The sequence below is a fragment of the Elephas maximus genome, chromosome 8 (genome assembly GCF_024166365.1).
Source record: "Elephas maximus indicus isolate mEleMax1 chromosome 8, mEleMax1 primary haplotype, whole genome shotgun sequence".
NCBI classification, from domain to species: domain Eukaryota; kingdom Metazoa; phylum Chordata; class Mammalia; order Proboscidea; family Elephantidae; genus Elephas; species Elephas maximus.
The window spans coordinates 43654177-43675257 of NC_064826.1; the positions used below are offsets into that span (position 1 = coordinate 43654177).

Genomic DNA, 21081 nt, shown 5'->3' on the forward strand with positions numbered 1-21081 from the left:
TACCAATTGCTCCACAGTGTTATTGTGAGCATTAAATGAGAACACACACGGAAAAAACCCGAAGGGCTACAGCACAATTTGAGGCTTACATGTTTATATCCATTTGTTCCAAGGTACTTTAAGGTGAGAACCCTTTAAGCCAAATCCTTCACAGTTGAGTCGATTCCGAATAATAGTGACCCTACAGGACAAAGTAGAACTGCCCTGCCCCATAGGGTTTGCAAGGAGCGCCTGGTGGATTTGAACTGTCAACCTTTCAGTTAGCAGCCGTAGTTCTTAACCACTACGCCACCAGGGTTTCCTTTAAGGTGAGAAATTTTCATTATTCCCCCCTGGGATGAGGGATGATATGTCATCAAGAACTTGGATCTCTCTGGATCAGATAATCAGAGGTGACTTGGCAACCAGAACCACACCCCCTGAAATCTGAATCAAAAAAAGTGCTGACCAAGGTTTCCAATCCAGCAATTTGCCGTGTTGTGATGGCAGCTGAGCTCCCAGAAGAGGGAGTACGCAGAACAGATGAAAGGTTTCCTTTGGGGCCAGTATAAGGTTTTAAAACCATTTTTTAAGTTGTTACTTTCTGTTTATTATTTAATAATTTCTAGGTTTAACGAACATACATTTTATATAAAAATTGGGAAATACAGAAAAGTATAAAAAAGAAACTAAATATAAATCACTTGTAAAATCCTATCATTTTGATGAATAGCCTTACATTCTTTTCTGGGCAAATATACACCCTCTAAAAAAAATTTTGGATGATGTCCTAATCAAAATGACAATATCTTTTCATTTAAATCATCCTTGAAATTTATTTTTCAGCATGGATAGGTAATGATGGCACAGTGTTCTACTATAGGAGTTTACTTTGCTAAGTCTTGCTGGTCATTTAGGGGTTTCTACCCATTTTTTGAGAGGAGATATTTGGGTAATACCAAGGTGGACCCTTCTCTAGCCTCCCAAATTGTATAAGCACCTTGACAGCACTCAAAGGTGCAATGTTTAAATCCCTAGCCCCCATCAATTCTCCAGCCCACTTCTAGGACAGCAATTGCCTAGGCCTGCAGCTGCCTACACATGGAGCAGTTGTCTTTGAGTGGATCCTTCCCTGAAGGGAAACCTCACAATCATGGATCAGTGGCCCATGCTGGATGTGATGGAGTGACATGGCTCTGGAGACCTGAGAGGGGCATTAACTATATGCACCTGAACCGAGCTATATGTACCTTCCACGTGTGTTCTGAAATGCACTAGATGGGCCCCAGCTCTGGTTGGTCCCAAGCACTTGAGTGCCAAGATCTTGGGATACAGAGATGACAGGCCCTGCTCTCCCTAAGCTTATGGTCAGCTCAAGGAACTGACAAATAAGATGTGGGAGAGATGATCTGAGAAAGATAAATAGATGGTATGACGGGAAGAGAGGAGGAGAAGGACTTTAAGACCTACCTGGGAATATAAGGCTCACAAAATGGAGCAGTAGAGTTCAGCACTATGGCTCTGGGGCCAGATTGCCTGAATTTGAGTCCTGGTTCCACCGATTCCCAGTTGCATGAGCTTGCGCAGTAAAGAGCAGTAACAGTAGTACACGCCCCACGGGGTGATCATGTGAAGGGCTCAGAACAGTGCCTGGCACATGGTGAGCCCTCAGTAAAGGCTATTGCTATCCTGTTAGTATGTAAGCTCTATGAGGGAAAGGGCTTCATTGCATTCACAGTTATATGCCCAGTGCCTGACACGTAATAGATGCTCAATAAATATTTGTTAGTGGTTTAGTGGTAGAATTTTCACCTTTGATGTGGGAGATCCAGGTTTGACTCCCACCAATGCACCTCATGCACAGCCAACTATGATGCCGAAAAGGTTTCAGCAGAGCTTCCAGATTGAGGAGGACCTACTTCCAAAAACCAATCGCTAGAAACAGATCGCAACGGTCCGATCTGCAACTGCTAGCGCAGGAGAACACAGCACTTCATTCCGTGGCATAGGGTTGACCTGGGTCGGGGGCTGACTCAACGCAGCTAAGCGCAATGAATGATAAACACTGGGGTTTTCTTCTTGCTCATTTCCTAAGTGAGACCAGCGTTCCCACCTTAGAGACTCTTCAACAAAACAGCAACAACCAAAAACCATCTTGCCAAACATTTTTTTAAAATGGTTGGATGTAGTAATGTTAGACTTGGCTACTAAACCTCCAGTTCTGCCTACAGTGTCAACAACTTACAGGGAGGAAAGAAAGAAAAATAGTAACAGATAGAAAGAATGTGGAGAACTGCAGAATTAGGGGACGTGGGAATTTTCTTTTTTATTGCTATTAAAAGGCTGATTTCCTGGAATCCTGATTTTTTTTTTTTCTTTTAGTGCCAGGCTGATCTCTTTAATCCCTGAACTTACAAGCTTGTGTTAATGGGAATAGCATTTTTATACTTAGAAAGGAGATAATATCCATAGACTAAAAATATTGGGTCATGTGGCCTTTTGCCAGCAACTCAGTAAGGCTTTCTGTAAAACCTGGCATTCTCTCCTCCTTTTAAAGGCTTGTTTAATCAAAGCTGCTCCCCTGATATTCATTCTTGGAAAACAAAAATTAAATAGAATGAAAAGCAATTGCAGCCCCTTTCTGCCCCAGTACTGGCTAAGAAAAGTCCTGAGTAATCAGATCAATTCCACTAACAAATCCTTGTCAAACAAGCTCTCTGGTTTCCCTGCTGGGAATATTCCGTTACCACCACCCTGGGGTTTCTCTCTTTGCAGTCCCGTCGCAGCCATCGTTTGCTCCCGGCCATACAAGCCTCCATTTGGAAGACAAGAGCCCATACTTCCTGCCCATTCCCCCTTTATTGCACCACGGTGTAGGCAGATAGGAGGATGAGAGGAAGCCGTCCTAGCTTCCTGAATCGTCAGGATCCCTGGAGAGCCACAGCACCTCTGACCAGGCCTCTACTACAGTCTCAGGGGTGGGTCAACCTGTCCTGGCTTTGCATCCATCAGTCACTTTCAGGCCCAGGACAGAAACAAGCAAAAAGTGTTCAGCCCCCTGTCTCCTAGAGGACAGATCAGCCAATTTCCAGGCCACTTTTGGCCAAGTTTCCAGAGGGAAGGAAGGATTCTTATTTTTCCAAAGTCCGGGGCATACCAATGACTCTCCAAGCCACGGAGTGGTGGTGGTGTTAGTGGTTGTCTTAGTTGTCTAGTGCTGCTATAACAGAAATACCACAAGTGGTGGCTCTAACAAACAGAAATTTATTTTGTCATAGTTAGGAGGCTGGGAGTCCAAAATCAGAGCGTCGGCTCTGGGGGACCACCTTTGTCCCTTTTCAGCCTCTGGTCCTCAGCAATGTTCATGTGACTTTGTATCTGTTTTCCTCCATCTCTGCTTGCTTGCTAAATCTGCTTTTATATCTCAAAAGAAATTCACTGAAGACACACCCTACACTAATACTGCTTCATTAACATAACAAAGAAAACCCTTGCCCAAATGGGATTATAGTCATAGGTACAGGGGTTAGGATTTACAACACGTATTTTGGGGGGACAAAGTTCAATCCATAACAGTTGCCATCGAGTCAGCTCTGACTCATGGCGACCCTATGTTCAAAAGAACAAAACGTCGCTCGGTCCTGTGCCATCTTCATGGTTGTTGTCATGTTTGAGTACGTTGTTACAGGTATTATTTACTGCCTTCCAGCCTAATGGGCTCGTCTTTCAGCACTCCATCAGAAAATATTCTGTTGTAATCCATTAGATTTTCGTTGGCTAATCTTCGGAAGTAGATTGCCAGGTCTTTCTTCTTTGTCAGTTTTCCTCTGGAAGCACCACTGACACCTGTCCACCATAGGTGACCCTGCTGGTATTTGAAATACTGGCAGCATAGCTTCTAGCAGGAAACCCTGGTGGCGTAGCGATTAGGTGCTACCGTTGCTAACCAAAGGGTCGGCAGTTCAAATCCACCAGGTGCTCCTTGGAAACTCTATGGGGCAGTTCTACTCTGTCCTTTAGGGTTGCTATGAGTCGGAACCTACTTGACAGCAGTGGGTTTTGGGTTTTAGCTTCTAGCATCATGCAAGCCACCATAGTACAATAAACTGTCAGTCGAGTGGTGGCTTGTCTAAGCCACTGAGTACATGCCCACAAACCCACTCAGAGGGCCAACAGAACCAACCATAGCTGACAGAGAAAGAAAGCCTTCCCCTACAGCTGGCACCCTGAATTCAGACACCTAGCTTCCTAAACTGTGAGAAAATAAATTTGTTTGTTAAAGCCATCCACTTGTGGTATTTCTGTTATAGCAGCACTAGATGACTAAGACAGCATAGAAAGGGATGAATGGGAGTGGGGGTCAGGAGACCTCGGTTCGCACTGGAGTTACCCAGCTCAGGAAGAGGTCTCAGTTCCCTCCTTCATCTGTGAAACAAGAGACTGCTCAATGGACCTGGAATGTCCCAGCCAGCCAGGACCTTTGATAGGGTCAGGTTCAGAATACGACAATCACTTTATTCCTAGGAAGACTTCTTGGAGCCAGAGGACAGACAAGAGCAAGATGCAAGCAGTGAAGAGAATTACTCCCCTATTGGCTCTCCTGGTAGCTCAGCTAGGAGCAAGGTTATTGCTCTTTTAATTTAATCCTTTGTCTGGTCTGCTGAAGACAAAGCACATTTCACTTTATGCAAAAGTCCTTCCCTAATGGAAGGGCCAAGAGAAAGCCCCTTAATGGAGGAATTGCCGCACTAGATCACTTTGCCTCCAGCTGCGACACTGATTAACGTCCTGAGAGTCTCCAAGGAGGCTCAGCTGCAGTAAGCAGTCACCGGGACCATTTCCAAGCAGAGGGAGGAAGAAGGGTGCCTGGGAGTTGAATGGAAGGAGGGGTGGTCTCATACAGCCTCCTTCAGAAGGTGGAGTTGGGGGGGCAGCCCAGAGAAGGGATGCCAGGAAATGTAATTATTCACATGCAGATCCCCGTTTGCATCTTGGTACTGTGAGCCCACCGCTGACACGTGCCTCTGAGCCCTGCTCCCATCACAACATAGAAGGTGCGTGGGGACAGGGACCTAACGTTAGCTGTAACCCTGTGCCCTCTGATACAGGAGCCAGTAGCCACGAGGACATGTGATGAATGAGCCATTCAAAAGGTGTCTGGTCTGAACAGAGATATGCTGTGAGTGCAAAATGCATGCCAATTCTGAAGACTCAGTATGAAAAAAAAGAAACTAAGATACCTCATTAATCATTTTTACGCTCACGATGTATTGAAATCATAATATTTTGGATATGTTGAGTTAAATAGAGTGTATTATTAACATTAATTTCATCTGTTTCTTTTTATTTTTATTAATGCAGTTAAGTGCTCAGCTGCTAAGTGAGAGATCAGCGGTCCGAACCCACTAGCTTCTCCACAAGACAAATATGTGGCGGTTTTTTTCTGTAAAGATCACAGCCTTGGAAACCCTATGGGGCAGTTCTACTCTCCCCTACAGGGTCACCAGGAATCGGAAGTGATGACAGTGGGTTTGGTTTTTTTTATCAGGACGTTTAAAATTACATATGTGGCACTCATTTGTGGCTTGCATTGCAGCTGTATTGGACAGTGTTGGTCTCAACAATGTACAACCACATGCTTTCAAATTTTTTATTTTTAAGGAAGCGAGCAAATATTAGTGGTTTCTGGATTAGCCTCTATTTTACAGGATCTGGAAACCCTGGTGGCGTAGTGGTTAAGTGCTACGGCTGCTAACCAAAGGGTCAGCTGTTCAGATCCACCAGGCGCTCCTTGGAAATTCTATGGGGCAGTTCTGCTCTGTCCTACAGGGTCGCTGTGAGTCCGAATAGACTCCACGGCAATGGGTTTCGTTTTTTTTTGTTTTGTTTTTTACACGATCTTGTCACCTAATTTCACTTCGTTAAGCTGGAACTAGTTTTTTTTTTTAAGCTGGATAAGGGTCGCGGGCTTTGTCATTTTAAATGAGCTGGGGTTTCAGCACATGCCCTAGAGCTGTTGTGTAAATTATCCTCCAACCCCAGCTGCTGTCCTGAGCAAGGTGGCTTTAAGACACCAGGCAGGAATCTGCATTTTTCAAAGCATCCTAAGTGTGTTCTTATGCAGGGGCCTGGACAACATCGGAGAAACACTCATAAACCAGCACCCGCAGCCTTTCTGAAGAGAAGAGTCACCTGGGGTATTTGGCAAATATGCAGATTCCCAGGCCCACTCCAGGGCCACAGAAGCCAAAACTTTAAGAGAGGGATTTGTGAGATTTGGGAGCCAGCATCTTAAAGCCAATATTCTCAAACCTAGGTGCACATTAGATCACCTGGGGGCTTTAAAATCCTGATGCCTGGGGCACACCCCAGGCCAAGTATCTCAGGCTATTAGGGCGTGGGGCCTCAGCATATGTATTTTTTAAAGCTCCCCCTATGATTTCAATTTACAGCCAAGGTTGATAAGCACTGGTTCAGTCAATAGCAAATTAACCAATCCTCCTTCTACAGTTACAGAGTATGTCATTTAGTGCCCCCAAAGCACCCAGAATCTGATTTCTAAGTTCAAAGGCCATAATACACTACTTCCTAGACTGGTAATACCTTTTTTCTAGTCTGAGAAAAGTTCCTTCTAGATTATGTTCCCTGCTTCTGACTTTCTGTGCAGCTGTTAGTTCTAGCACAGGTGCTAAACACTTTATTAACACTTTCTGCTGCAACTTTAAGCACCCCTCCCCCCCGCCAAAAAAACCCCAACTCCTAAATCCACTGCAGATGCCCCAGCAGCCCACCCACTGCTCTCAGCCCCCTTTTGATGGCTTCACATTTTCTCTTAAAAGAGCAACACCTGCTACTACGCATCGATAAAGAACAGTGAGGAATCTGTGAAACATTTCATAACATGGAGGAACCTGGAAGGCATTATGCTGAGTGAAATTAGTCAGTTGCGAAAGGACAAATATTGTATAAGACCACTATTATAAGAGCTTGAGAAATAGTTTAAACTGAGAAGAAAACATGCTTTCGTGGTTAAGGGGGGGGGGTGGGAAAGGGGCATTCACTAATTAGATAGTAGATAAGAACTACTTTAGGTGAAGGGGAAGACAGCACACAATACAGGGAAAGTCAGCACAATTGGACTAAACCAAAAGCAAAGAAGTTTCCTGAATAAACTGAATGCTTCAAAGGGCAGCGTAGCAGGGGCAGGGTTCTGGGGACCATGGTTTCAGGGGACATCTAAGTCAACTGACATAATAAAATCTATTAAGAAAACATTCTGCATCCCACTTTGAAGAGTGGCATCTGGGGTCTTAAACTCTAGCAAGCAGCCATCTAAGATGCATCAATTGGTCTCAACCCACCTGGATCAAAGGAGAATGAAGAACACCAAGGTCACAAGGCGATTACAAGCCCAAGAGACAGAAAGTGCCACATGAACCAGAGACTACATCATCCTGCGACCAGAAGAGCTAGATGGTGCCCGGCTACAACCGATGACTGCTCTGACAGGGAACACAACAGAGAACCCCTGAGGGAGCAGGAGAGCAGTGGGATACAGACCCCAAATTCTCATAAGACCAGATTTAATAGTCTGACTGAGACTAGAGGGACCCTGGTGGTCATGGCCCCCAGATCTTCTGTTGGCCCAAGACAGGAACTATTCCTGAAGCCAACTCTTCAGACATGGATTGGACTGGACAATGGGTTGGAGAGGGATGCTGGTGAGGAGTGAGCTTCTTGGATCAGGTGGACACTTGAGACTATGTTGGCACCTCCTCCCTGGAAGGGAGATGAGAGGGTAGATGGGGTTAGAAGCTGGCGAAATGGATACGAAAAGAGAGAGTGGACGGAAAGAGTAGACTGTCTCATTAGGGGGAGAGTAATTGGGAGTGTGTAGCGAGGTGTATGTGGGTTTTTGTGTGAGAGACTGACTTGATTTGTAAACTTTCACTTAAAGCACAATAAAAATTATTTAAAAAAAAAAAAAGAGCAACACCTGTTGCCGCTGCTTCCCTTCATCTGAAAGGGTAACACCTACTATATGAGGTGTTTTTAAAGGGGCTATGACCTTAAAAGGAGCCCTGGTGGTGCAGTGGTTCAGAGCTTGGCTGCTTAACCAAAAGGTCAGCAGTTCGAATCCATCAGCCCCTCCTTGGAAACCCAATGGGGCAGTTCTACTTTGTCCTATAGGGTCGCTATGTGTCGGAATCAACTTGACAGCAATTAAGGTTACTTAGCGTGACCTTAATCCCTCTGTATACTTTGAAAATATATACAAAAGATGGAGATTGAAAAATAACTATTTTCCTTCAGCTCTGAGATTCCATCTACTTTGTCCCCACTGTGTCTTATACAAACTTTACAGCAATTATTATATTGAATCAAAATTGCTCGTTATGTGCATGAGTATCACCCATCAAGACTGTAAACTTCCTGAGACAAATGTGCCTTATTCATCTTTGTATCCAAATAGAGTGCCTGGCACATAGCAGATGCCCAGTAAATGTTGAAATGAGCTACATATGCAAGTGAGGTCCTACACTTCGGTTGCAGACCTAATCCCCATCCAGAATCCCTTTTCCTCTGGTCACACCAAGCAATAATAGCCACAGGACACAGTTCTGGTAAATGAGAAGTAAGCAGAAGTCCGCTGGTACAGCTTCCAGGAAAGTTTTTGTTTTCCTGCCCCAAAAAGGACTAGACTGACCTGGCATTCTCACTTTACCCTTTACCCCTGTCTGCCCTCTTTCTCTTTCTTCTTCCTGCCTAGAACTCAGAAGGAAAGCCTGGAGGTACAGCAGCCATCTTGCAACCATGAGGTAAACAAAAAGTGAACAAAGTTAACATACTCTGGATGGAAGAGTAGTTAAGAGCCCAGGTTCCTGATAGCACCATTGAGCAGCTGCTCGGAACTGCCTGACTCTGGACTGCTTTGTCACTGGAGAAAAAATAAAATCTCATTTCTGCCGCTGTAGCTGAGGATGTTACTGAAAAGTATGCATTGAAAGCATCTAGCATTGTTCCTATGAAGGGCAGTGGCAGTGGCAGTTCAGAGGTAGAACTCTCGCCTTCCATGTGAGAGACCCGGGTGTAATCGATTCATGGCCAGTGCAGGTCATGTGCAGTCACCACCCATCTGTCACAGGAGGCTTGTGTTTTGTTATGATGATGAACAGGTTTCCAAAGAGCTTCCAGACCGAGACAGACTAGGAAGAAAGGCCTGGTGAACTAGTTCAGAAAATCAGCCAATGAAAACTCTACGGATCTTAGTTATCTAGTGTTGCCATAACAGAAATACCACAAGTGGATGGCTTTAACAAAGAGAAATTTATTTCCTCACAGTCTAGAAGGTTACAAGTCCAAATTCAGGGTGTCAGCTCCAGGGGAAGGCTTTCTCTCTCTGTTAGCTCTGGAAGAAGGTCCTTGTCCTCAATCTTCCCTTGGTCGAGGAGCTTTTCAGGCTCAGGGACCCCATGTCCAAAGGATGTGCTCTGCTTCTGGTGCTGCTTTCTTGGTGGCATGAGCTCCCCCACTCTCTGCTTGCTTCACTTCCCTTTTATCTCTTAAGAGATAAAAGGTGGTGCAACCACACCCCAGGGAAACTCCTTTTACCTTGGATCAGGGATGTGACCTGGGTTAAGGGTGGTGTTACAATCCCACCCTAATCCTCTTAACAGAAAATTAAAATCACAAAATGGACGACAACCACACGTAGCCTAATTGAGTTGATACACACATTTTTGGGGGGACACAATTTAATCCATGACAAGTCCAATACCCAAATGACCATGAGGCTGGTGCAGGGCTGGGAAGCATTTCATTCTGTTGTGCATGAGGTCGCCAGGACTTGGAGCAGACTCGATAGCAGCTAACTACAAGCATCGTACCTAGTACGAAGCAGGGACCCAGTAAGTATTTCCGTAGTCATTCACTTACTCGTGCAAATATTGACAAGAATGAATCCTGAATGAATGAGTGAATAAGGGAGTGAAGGAATGACTTTCTGGGCAGAAGGATCATCTTCTAATAAAAACAGACTCTTCCCTAACTTTAAGGTGTGTCCAGTCATCTTAAAACAGCTTTGTTTCAGACCCTGTAGACTACACTGTGCTAATCCTAGAGTTTATGCTCACTTCCTTCTGTTCGAAAAGGTAGTACTGTTGAAGCTGCAAATTGTGCAGCCAACTGTAGAAACAGCCTCCCAGTGTTACCAATTTGCTGAGTGTCCTATTTCAATATTCTCATCTCTGTAAGGTGTTTGCAGGAGTATTGCCTGCTCTAGTTTTGTTCTGAGGCATTAGCTTCCTTTCTTTCTCTGCTCAGCTTCATTGAGTGCACTGCAGCCAGCCAAGCTAGGAGCTGAGACGTCCATGTCCAAGGACAAGCTAAGAGGCTAGCGTTCAGTAGTGACAGAAGCCCCTCTGTAGCTCCATTAATAAAACTGATTAAAAACGGAGAGAAGCAAAATCAGCTTTCTCAGACTGAACCGGGAGGCAACTCTCCAGGACCCAGTTTCTTTCCCTATGGCCAGGAATTCCTGGGACTTTTTTTTTTTTAAACGTGGCTCTGAGCAGCTTGTCTTCAACTCTTGAAGAGGATGTGGTCCTTGCCATAGACCCACATCTTCAGTAAATTTTCGTTGAACTTGAATTGTTGTTTCAGCTCAAGTACATTTATGCTTGCTTTTAAAATAAATATAAGTGGATTTTTATTAGCTTCAATCAACAAAATATCGAGCAGTTTTGAAACGCCGGCACCATGCTAAGTGGTTTTACATCCATTATCTATTTAATACTCACAACACCCCACTGTGGTAGGTGCTGTTATTATTCCCATTTTACAGATTAAGAAACTGAAGATCAGAGAGATTAAGAACTTGTCCAAAACCACACAGAGCTACAAATCCAGTCTGGTGTGTCTGTCTCCAAAGTCCCCTTACCTGTTCCAACCATTCTCTATGCTCTATTCTTTGAAAGTGGACAGCATCTTTCCCCTATTTCCACTGCCCAGGCCCACCATGCTGAGATACCAGGGCACCAGGCTCCTATGTCAAAGCCAATCTAGGCAAGTACCTCTTCAGGTTAACAAGGAGACTTACACTGAGGGGTATGTTTCGGCTTGTATCTTCTGGATCAAAGGCCTCAACCTGGTAAATGAATCCTGGGTTTATTCCTTCTGCAATGTAGAGCTCTAAACCTATAGCACCGTCCAAAGTGGAATAGGAAACATTTTATTAGATGAAAGCAAATAGAGAAATCCAACACTGAGGCAGCCATACACATCCAAAGGCAGCCAAAGATATTGGCATTGTGGGAAAGAGGGAAACAACATTAAAGGTCATAAGTAAGACCACTAGCCAACTTGTGTGAGTGTATGTACTCACTCATGGGATTCATAAATAATAGGGCTGGCCAAGGTGGTATCAAGTCTTCATTTATTTCCTCCATCGAGAAATGACCTGAGGTACTGTGTTTACGAGGGGGGTAGAGGGGAAGAGGGAGGTAATAAGGGAAGAGAGTTGGGAAGCAACCACAGAGAAAAGTCTCCAGTGTGAAGCTGGGCCATGTTCCATGTTCACTCTGATGTGATAAATTCCTCCTAAGGTGACATCTTAAAGTGCCCCTGGATCTCAGTAGAAATTAGTTGGTTGAATAAGAGTCCCCAGGTGGCGCAAACAGTTAATGCACTTGGCTGCTAACCGAAAAACTGGAAGTTCAAGTCCACCTAGAGATGCCTCAGAAGAAAGGCCCGGTGATCTACTTCTAAGAAATCAGCCACTGAAAATGCTATGGAGCACAGTTCTACTCTGATACACATGGGGTTGCCATGAGCCGGAATTGAAGGCAACTTTTTTTTTTTTTCATGCTTTCATTCAAAGAAATATTTACTGAATTCTCACTATGTGCCAAGCACTGATCTACACACTAGGATACGGTAGTTCACAAAACAGACAAAACCCTGCTCTCATACAGACAATAAAATAAATAAGTAAAATGTCTGTATATTAGTGAGAACTGTTATGGAGAAAAATTAAGGAGTGTTGTGGGATGCACGATGAGTGATTAGGGAAGGCTCCCTGAGGAGGGAACACTTGAGTTGAGATCCTTAAGGAAATGAGAAAGAGCCATGGGGATACCTACGGAAGAGTCAGAGGAAACAGCAAGCATAAAAAAATGCTGAGGTAAGGTCCCATCGACTCCAACTCATAGCAACCCTGTAGGACAGAGTAGAACTGCCCCCGTAGGGTTTCCAAGGCTGTAATCTTTACAGAAACAGACCGCCACAGCTTTCTCCCACAGAGCGGCTGGTGAATTCAAACCACCAACCTTTCAGTTAGCAGCCAAATGCTTAACTACTGTGCCACGAGGGCTCCTTGAGGTATGGTCATGCCTGGGGTAGTCACCTGTCAGCAAGGAGGCTAATATACTGGAGAAGGGGGAGGAGTGAGGGTGAGATGGGAGGGTTAGAGGAGAAACGGTGGCTGGGAAGCTCTTGCCAGATCTGATGAGGCCTTGTGGGGATTCTGACTTTCCCTGTGGATGAGCTGGGAAGTTCACATTGGGTTTTAAGTACAGGAATACCATGATTTCACTGGTGTTTGGACAGAATCCCTCTGGTGCTGTGTGGAGAATAGACTGAAGGGAGACCAGTTAGCTGGTTGTGTGGAAAATCAAATCTCACTTCTCTGACACAAAATATATGTTGAACAATCCAAATCAACTCATTATCAGTTCTTTTCCACTTCTGACACCAGCTGTACATGCAGCACTTCTTCCTCTGACCCTAACCACCCAGAGCTAGGCCACACCTCATAAGTTAATAAAGGGCGCAGTCCTCCAGACTGCCAAGTCTGTACAAGACCTCAGATGCCAGCCACAAGCTTGAGAGTTCTCAAGACACCATCACTCCTGACCTGATGGCTTCTGAGTAGTGGTCAGAAGTGATGGTGTCTTGAGTTCAATAATTCACTACAACGACTCACAGAACTCAGAAAGTGCTATACTTACGATTACAGTTGTTATAGCAAAAAGGATACACGTGAAGAGACTCATAAGGCAAGGTGTAGAAGGATTCTTAAGGTGAAGCTTCCATGGTCCAAAAGAGACGTGCTACCCTTCCATGTACATCAATGTCTGTCACCAACCAGAAAGCCCATGGAGCTTTCAAGTCCAGAGCTTTCATTGAATCTCATTATAGGGTACCATTGATTGAACTATGCTCCCCTCCTCTGAAGTGGGAAACCCTGGTGGCGTAGTGGTTAAGTGCTACGGCTGCTAACCAAAGGGTCGGCAGTTCAAATCTGCCAGGCATTCCTTGTAAACTCTATGGGGCAGTTCTACTCTGTCCTATAGGGTCGCTATAAGTCGTAATCAACTTGGCAGCACTGAGTTTTTTTTTTTTTTTAGTTTCCTCTGAAGTGGTGCTTTTTTCTTGTCTAGCTAGCACACACCCAAAAAGTACTTCATTAGGCCTCATCAAAGACACTTCAATCACTGGGGAAATTTCAAGGTTTTACAGGAGATCTCTCAGCGACCAAGGACAAAGACCAAATTCTTTGGGTAAAGTTAATCCCACACCAGTCATTGCACTAATCCAGGTGAGAGATGATTAGTGGCTTGGACCATGGTGGTAGTGGTAGATATGTTGCTGAAGTGTCGGATTCTGGATATGTCAATATTTCCTAACGGATTTGATGTTGGATGTCAAAGACAGAGAGGAGTCAATGATGACTCCAAGGTTTTGGCCCAAGCAACTAGAAGGATGGAGTTGCCACTAACTAGTATGGGAAAGGAATCCCTGGGTGGTACAAAGGATTAACACGCTTGGCTGCTAATCAAAAGGTTGGCAGTTCGAGTCCACCCAGAGGCGCCTTGGAAGAAGGCCTGGTGATCTACTTCCAAAAACCAGCCATTGAAAACTCCACGGAGCTCAGTTCTACTCTGACACATATGGGGTAGCCATGAGTTGGAGTCAACTTGACAGCAACTGGTTTGGCTTTTTTTATAACAGGAGAAGCAGATCGTGTGGAGGTGCAGAGAGTCAAGAGTTTGGTTTGAGGCCATGCTACGTTTGCAATGTCTGTTAGACATCCAAGAGGAAATGTTGGGTGAGGCAGTTGGATATTTGAATCAGAAGTTCAGGAGAAAGTCTGAACTGGAAAGACAGACTTAAGCATCGTCAGCATATGGACTGTCTTCAGAGCCATGAGCTTGGGAGAGATCATGTAGGAAGTTACGCTATATTCCAGTATCTTATATTGTCCCTACTCTGTAGCAGACCCTGGCTCACAGAGCCCATAGGGAGACTGAACAAGCCAGTCAACAGACTGCAGTATACAGTGATAAGCCTATGATGGGCTTAGCACAGGTTCCTCCAGAATGATCCACTTGAGGCCTCTGAGCCTCAGCTTCTTCCAAAGGGCTGAGAAAGCACCAAGAGAAACCATGAATATTAAGGCTTTGTGAATTATTGGGCGTGCTGGGCTGGATACATTTCATTTGTTCCCTGCTCATTAAGCAGCTGCCTTTTCCAGAGAAAACATCTGCTTGTTTATTTACTTTCTCTTTTTCTCTGTCCCCCGGGCTCTTCCCTGAAGCCACCATCTGGGCTGCCTTGCACACCCAGCATATCTTACCTTTCGCCAAGTTGCCTAGAAAGTGAGGCGGCTCATTCACATCTGTTACCTGGACGGTGAGGACCTGTAGGTCTGTGACACCAACATCATCCTTCACATAAATCTGCAAATCAAATATGTTTGGTCCTGTTTCAAAATCTAGTTGTTCCTTCCCACTGGTGACAACCTAGAACCAAATGCAAAATTATTATTAACCATGTGAAAGAAGATCTGTTTTGCACGCATATATTTTGCAAAGGGATATTAGTGGGAAGGAAGCAACCGTATCCTGAAGACCACCTTTCATTCACTGTTGGAGCACCCAGTTGCTTTACTGAAGTCCTTCCAACACAAGCCCTATGACGCTTCACTAAAGGGACTCCTGAGGGTGGTGCTGCTTTTCATAGGAAAGAAAAATATTCAGAAGACATCCTGCTGAGATTGACTGGAGATGGAAAGCCTGAGAATTTAAAAACCCACCACTCTTGGGTTAGGCTCCTAGGCAAATCTCTTAGCTATGTTGAATTTATGTAGATTTTCTCATCTTGAAGAACAGGATGCTGCACTTTTCCGGGACTGCCATTAAATTATATCTTGACTTATCATTCCATTCTAATTTTCCCAAGGCCACATCTAAGAATAAACAACAGAAGAGGCACAGGATACATCTGCATAATGAGGAATGATATGTACTTACATCGACAGACCGTTCACTTTTTGGTGTGCCTTTCCACACATTCTCCCATTGTCAGGAAATCCTGTTCTCTGTACTCCAAGTGTTTTAGAGATGTGACTGAGGGGTAGGGGGTTGGAGGTGGGGAAATGCCAAGAATCAGGGCCAGAGAGACTACATCAGAATCTAGAGTTGTTGCTAGCAGGAACCCCAGTGGCCAATGATAGGAGACTCCTGCTGAGGTTAACTGGAGGCCAACCTGAGCCTTAGAAAGGGTGGTGGGTTCTAAGGCCTCTCACTTCTAAATGCACAGCCCAACTTAGCCCCAGAACTCCCAGAAGGCTCAGAGCCCTTTGGGACATCAAGGACTAAATTTCATAAATGTCCTTAATTATGCTGATAGAATGTTTTGGTTATTAATGCAACTGGAACCAGGAAGAGAGACCTTCAGTGTTCTCCTGCAGTGAAGAGAGCACCTGGTTCTGATCCTCTTTCCTCCACTGAACTTCTGTGTGGACTTGGAAACGTTGCTTCTCCTTTCTCTGATTTTGTTTCTATGTGAATACAACTAGGAAAATAATTCTTGTCCTAGTTAAACAGCTGAAGTGTCATACAAGATATCACAATGAAGAGCTAGACCAGGGTTCTATAGAAAAGCAGGGAGAGAAAAGACCATTGTGATAGGCTTCATGGAGGAGGGGGTAGATACTGTGTTTGACTTTGAAAGATCTAAATTGGTTAAGAGAAGGGAGATGTGGAATGAATATGTGCACTGGAGGGAGAATGTATAACAGGAGGAGGGCTGGGAGGGAAAAGGGGATAGTCTTGTCCCCACCAATGAGCAGGATCAGCCTGGTATCTACAGGAATGCAGATAACTGGACTCTGTGCTTTGCGTATGGTTGGTGAGAGGCAGCACCACGTAGGGGTCAGAGCACAAATGCAGCACCCAGGCTGCCTGGCTTCAAAGCCCAGCCTTCCCATTACTTAGCCTTTTCCTGCCTCTGTTTCCCTATCTGTAAGTGGGGTTAGCAATAGCACCTACTTTATAGGGTTATTGTGAGGATTAAACAAGTTAATCCATGGGAAGTACTTACAACACTGTCTGACACTGAGCAAGCACTAAGCCAATGCTGACTTTTATCATTATTACAACAAAACAACAACGACCCATTGCTGTGGAGTTGATTCCAACTCAAAGAGGCCCTACAGGACAGAATAGAGCTGCCTATCATTATTAAAAAAAAAAAAAAAAAAAACCCAAACCCAGTGCTGTCGAGATGATTCTGACTCATAGCGACCCTATAGGACAGAGTAGAACTGCCCCATAGAATTTCCAAGGAGCACCTGGCAGATTTGAACTGCCAACCTTTGGGTTAGCAGCTGTAGCATTTAACCACTATGCCACCAGGGCTTCCCTATCATTATTAGGTTGCCAAAAAACATGTAATGAAAGTGTGTCCACCAGAAAAGTCTCCTCAGTCATGATAGTTTATTGTTTCCTGATTTATAGTTTCCTGCTAAGCCTGAAGCCCTCTCCTGAACCCCAAGCCTGAATAGATCCCTTACCACAGTATCGCCTACCGTCAGCCCCTTCTCCTTGGGAACTAGCTGTAACACACTAAAACCAAACAAAAAACCCATTACCATCAAGTCGATTTTGATTCATAGCAACCCTATAGGACAGAGTAGAGCCGCCCCATAGGGTTTCCAAGGAGCAACTGGTAAATTTGAACCACCAGCCTTTTGGTTAGCAGTCATAGCTCTTAACCACAGTACCACCAGGGCTCCTGTAACACACTAGAGGAAGGAAATGTTGCTACTGTTGTTAGGTACTGTGGAGTCAATTCTGACTCATAATGATCCCATGTAACTGCCCCATAGGGTTTCCTTGGCTGTAATCTTTATAGATGCAGATTGCCTGGTCTTTCTTCCAAGGAGCTACTGGGTGGATTCAAACTGCCAACCTTTTGTTAGCAGCCGAGCACTTAACGGTTGCACCACCAGGGCTCCTAGAGGAAGGAAATAAAACAGTCAAAAAGGATCCAAAATGTTCTATCTTGGAACCAAAGGAATTGTTCTATCAACATAAATGGAAAAATTATTGTTATTGTTACCATTATTTATTAAATGTTTACCATGTGCCAGAATCTTGCCAAGCCATCTGGTGGAGTATTTCGTTCAGTCATCACAACCACCATAGGTTGGTAAACATCTCCCCATTTCCCATATAAGGAACATAGGTCGAGGGGATGGGTTGGCAGGGTAGGGGGTGGCACTCTTCTAAGGTCACATTGCTGGAGGGGTGATGTGTCAGTTTGGTTTCCAACCATCAGCCTGCAGAGCTCACACTCTGAGTTTTGGTGAAAGACTGTAAGGATGGTTTTTAGCATGTAAAGCCCGAGGTCATTCTGGACAAGGCTGAGCAAATGGCCAGCTGGGCGACGTGAGAGGCAATTGGCAAAACTGGCAAGCCAAGGTCCACAGTGCTCCAGACAGGAGGTGGGAAAGGAGGGGAGCCAGGCTCAGAGATGGCAGATCAAAAGGAAGAGGACACATGCTTCCAGGGGACCTTGGAGAGCTCGGTGGCCGTAGGCCTGTCTTCACAGCTGTGAAACTACAGCTCAGCAATCACTCCTCCCTGGCTTCTCAGAACAATCCTTCTTGGTGCTGCTCCAAAAGAAACCCTTTGACTACTAATTAGCCATCGGTGGCCAAATATGGCTCTGGCTTCCTTCTTGCTAGGTAATAGAAGCCAGCCCAGTGTGGGAGTTATGAGCAAGGGTGGGGCCAGCCTGATCTCAAATCCTCATTCCACCACCTTCTAGCTCTGTGAACCTGAGCAAGTTGCTCAACCTCTCTGTGCCTTGGTTTACCACCTTTAATATGCAAATAATAACAGTACAGCAATACATAGCATTGTTGTATGAAATGAGTAAATTCATATAAAATATCTAGGGGAGTAGCTGCCCATGGTAAGTACTCCCTAAGTGTGAGTTGTTATCATTGTTATTATCATTACTCCCCTTCACCCCCCAGGAGTCTTCAACACTGTGTCCCAACACAGGGAGGCATGGCCTCTGGCGTGATTTGGAGTTCACCCTCAGAAAGCCCTGCATGATTGGGTCCCAAGCCCAACAATGAGGAGACCTCTGAGTCGGAGACCCAATAACCTCATCACTGTACTTGTCATTCTCCAGGGTGCCAAGGTTACCCAAGGAGGGGGCAGGCTCTGACATGATCCAAAGATGGCAGGAGTGGCTCTTATGAGCAGTTTGGGCTGAAGAATAGGATTTTATTGGAGGGGATGGTTGATAAGGTTGGGTAATGTCTAGGGAAAGGCGGCCCATTCTTAAGAACAACTGTAGGACTTGCGAACACGTGCCGCATCCTAACACCAAGACAGGGTCCAGGCAGCTGCGCTGAACACTTGAGCCTAGATTAAACTGAAGGACTAAAAAATTTGCCATTTCTAGGGATCAGGAAGGAGCCCCGGTGGTACAATGGTTAAGCTCTCAGTTGCTAGCTAAAAGGTTGGCTGTTCAAAACCCACCAACTGCTCTGTAGGAGAAAACACCTGCAGGTGATCCATTCCTGTAAAGATTACAGCCTGGGTAACTCTGTGGGGCAGTTCTACTCTGTCTTATAGCGTTGCTACGAGTTAGAATCAACACGATAGGACACAACAATGGGGAACAGGAACGGGAGGGAATTCTTTTGACATATACTAAACCAAAATCAAACCTAACCCATTGCTGTAAAGTCAGTTCCGACTCATAGCAACCCTGTAGGACAGAGTAAAACTGCCCCATAAGGTTTCCAAGGAGTGGCTGGTGGATTCAAAATGTCGACCTTTCTGGTTAGCAGCCAATCTCTTAACCACTGCACCACCAGGGATCTGGCATATGCTAAGTGCTATGGATAGCAAGCAATTGACAAGGCTTATAGGAACAAACACAGAGCAGTTGTTAATGAGGAAAATCTTCCTTGATTGGAAGCCCTGGTTGAATCACATGGAATGTTGGAAGGGCAAGTCCTATAAAAAAAGGATTTGGGGGCTCAGCAAAAAGCCAAAGGTGCACATGGCCATATAGGAGACAGAGGCTGGGAGCTGAAGTCAGAAGCCCTGAGTTAAGTTCTTATTTCATCCTTAACAAATCTTGTCTTTGACAAATCAATTACCCTTGCTGTCACTTGGCTTCTCTTATTTCTAAAAATATAAATAAAAATGTTAAGATGATAATATCAGGGTTAGTTAAAAAAATCAAGCGATCAGGTATATGAACGTGCTTTGCAGCCTTTACGCAAATTTGAAGCATCATCATCATCATCGTCATGACCTTCATTAGAGGCAATATATCATAGAGGTTAAGAATGAGAGCTCTCAAGTAGAAACAGCCCAACAGATGAATGGATAAACATGTGGTATATCCATATAATGAAATATTATTCAGCCATAAAAAGGAATGAAGTACAACTGCATGCTACAACATGAAACGGTCCTTGAAAATACTGTGCTAAATGAGAGAAGCCAGTCACAAAAGACCACATATTATAATACAGTGCAGCATATTACTTAACATGGCCCTTCTAGCCATAGGGTCGCTATGAGTTGGAATCGACTCGATGGCACTGGGTTTTAGTAGCCGTAGTCTTTGTAACTCCCACCAAATGACTGGGTGGGACTATGCAAATGAGGTACTTGTGGCCCATCAAGGGGATTGTATAGCTTGCTAATAATGTAAATAAGGTGCATGGCACCCTTGTAGGGTGGGACTATGCAAATGAGGTACTTGTGGCCCATCAAGGGGATTGTATAGCTTGCTAATAATGTAAATAAGGTGCATGGCACCCTTGCAGGGGTAGGACCGTGCAAATAAGGAATATGGGGATTGATCAGTTTCACCATTCCACTAGGCTTAAAATGAGCCATCCCAGAGGCAGAAAGGGAGAATCTCACCACCACCAAGAAAGAAAAGCCAGGAGTTAAGTGTATTCTTTGGACCCAGGATCCCTGTGCTGAGAACCTCCTAGATCCAGGAGATGGGAGAGAGAGAGCTGCAACACCAGAGATGGCAAGAGATGGCAAGAAGCAGTGGCAGCAGAAACAGGAGACTGGCAGGAGATGGTGCGGTGGGCCCATGGAGCAAGAAAGCTGAGAGCCTTTAGGGCAGAAGGCTTGCTGGCGTGGAGTAGAGTGCCTCCAGGCACTTGCCGGAGCTAGGCTTACCAACCCACAGAGCAAGAAAGCTGAGCACCTCCAGGCTGAGGCTTAGTGGTGGAGAAGGGTGTCTCCAGACACTGATCAACTGAGTTAGAAGAGCTTTGTAACATTTACCTAAGCAAGGCAGAGCCCAAGGGGCCAGAGAGAGGTGTGCCTATTGGCATGGCTGAGAAGAACTTGCTCTAATGGAAGAACTGTATTCTGAGCTTTCCTGAACCTGGATTGTAACCTGTTGCTTCCCCCAAAACTCCATACTCATGAGTACTATGAGTCCTGTGTGGCCACTGTAACTAATTATCAAGGAAGGAGAAGAGAAGGAGAGAGTGCTGTGGGAGGGACGGTTCGTGTCAAAAGTGGTAAAAAGGTGGAAGAGTGGAGGCCTGTCTGACCTCCACTTCACAGAAATCAGCCTTGGGCTGTTGACCTTGATTCTTCTTCCGCCTTATAAAGTTACAGGAGGTCAGATGCCCCTGTCTACCACACCACTTTATATTGTATGACTCCATTTGATAGAAATGTCCAGAATAGGGAAAACCAGAGAGATAGAAACAAATTAGTGGTTGCCAGGGGCTGGGAGAAGGAAAAATGGGTA

General features: G+C 45.0%; 1 protein-coding gene across 3 annotated transcripts in view; it reads right to left on the reverse strand.

The window, feature by feature from the left end:
• The window catches only part of CDHR3 (cadherin related family member 3), a 76545-nt gene that overhangs the window by 42704 nt on the left and 12760 nt on the right, over positions 1 to 21081 (reverse strand). For all 3 annotated transcript variants that reach the window (XM_049893665.1, XM_049893664.1, XM_049893663.1), the window contains exons 3-4: positions 14615 to 14780; positions 11078 to 11175 (exon numbers count right to left, since the gene is read on the reverse strand). In XM_049893665.1, coding sequence (XP_049749622.1) covers positions 11078 to 11175; positions 14615 to 14780 — 264 coding nt within the window. The remainder of the gene's footprint in view (positions 1 to 11077; positions 11176 to 14614; positions 14781 to 21081) is intronic.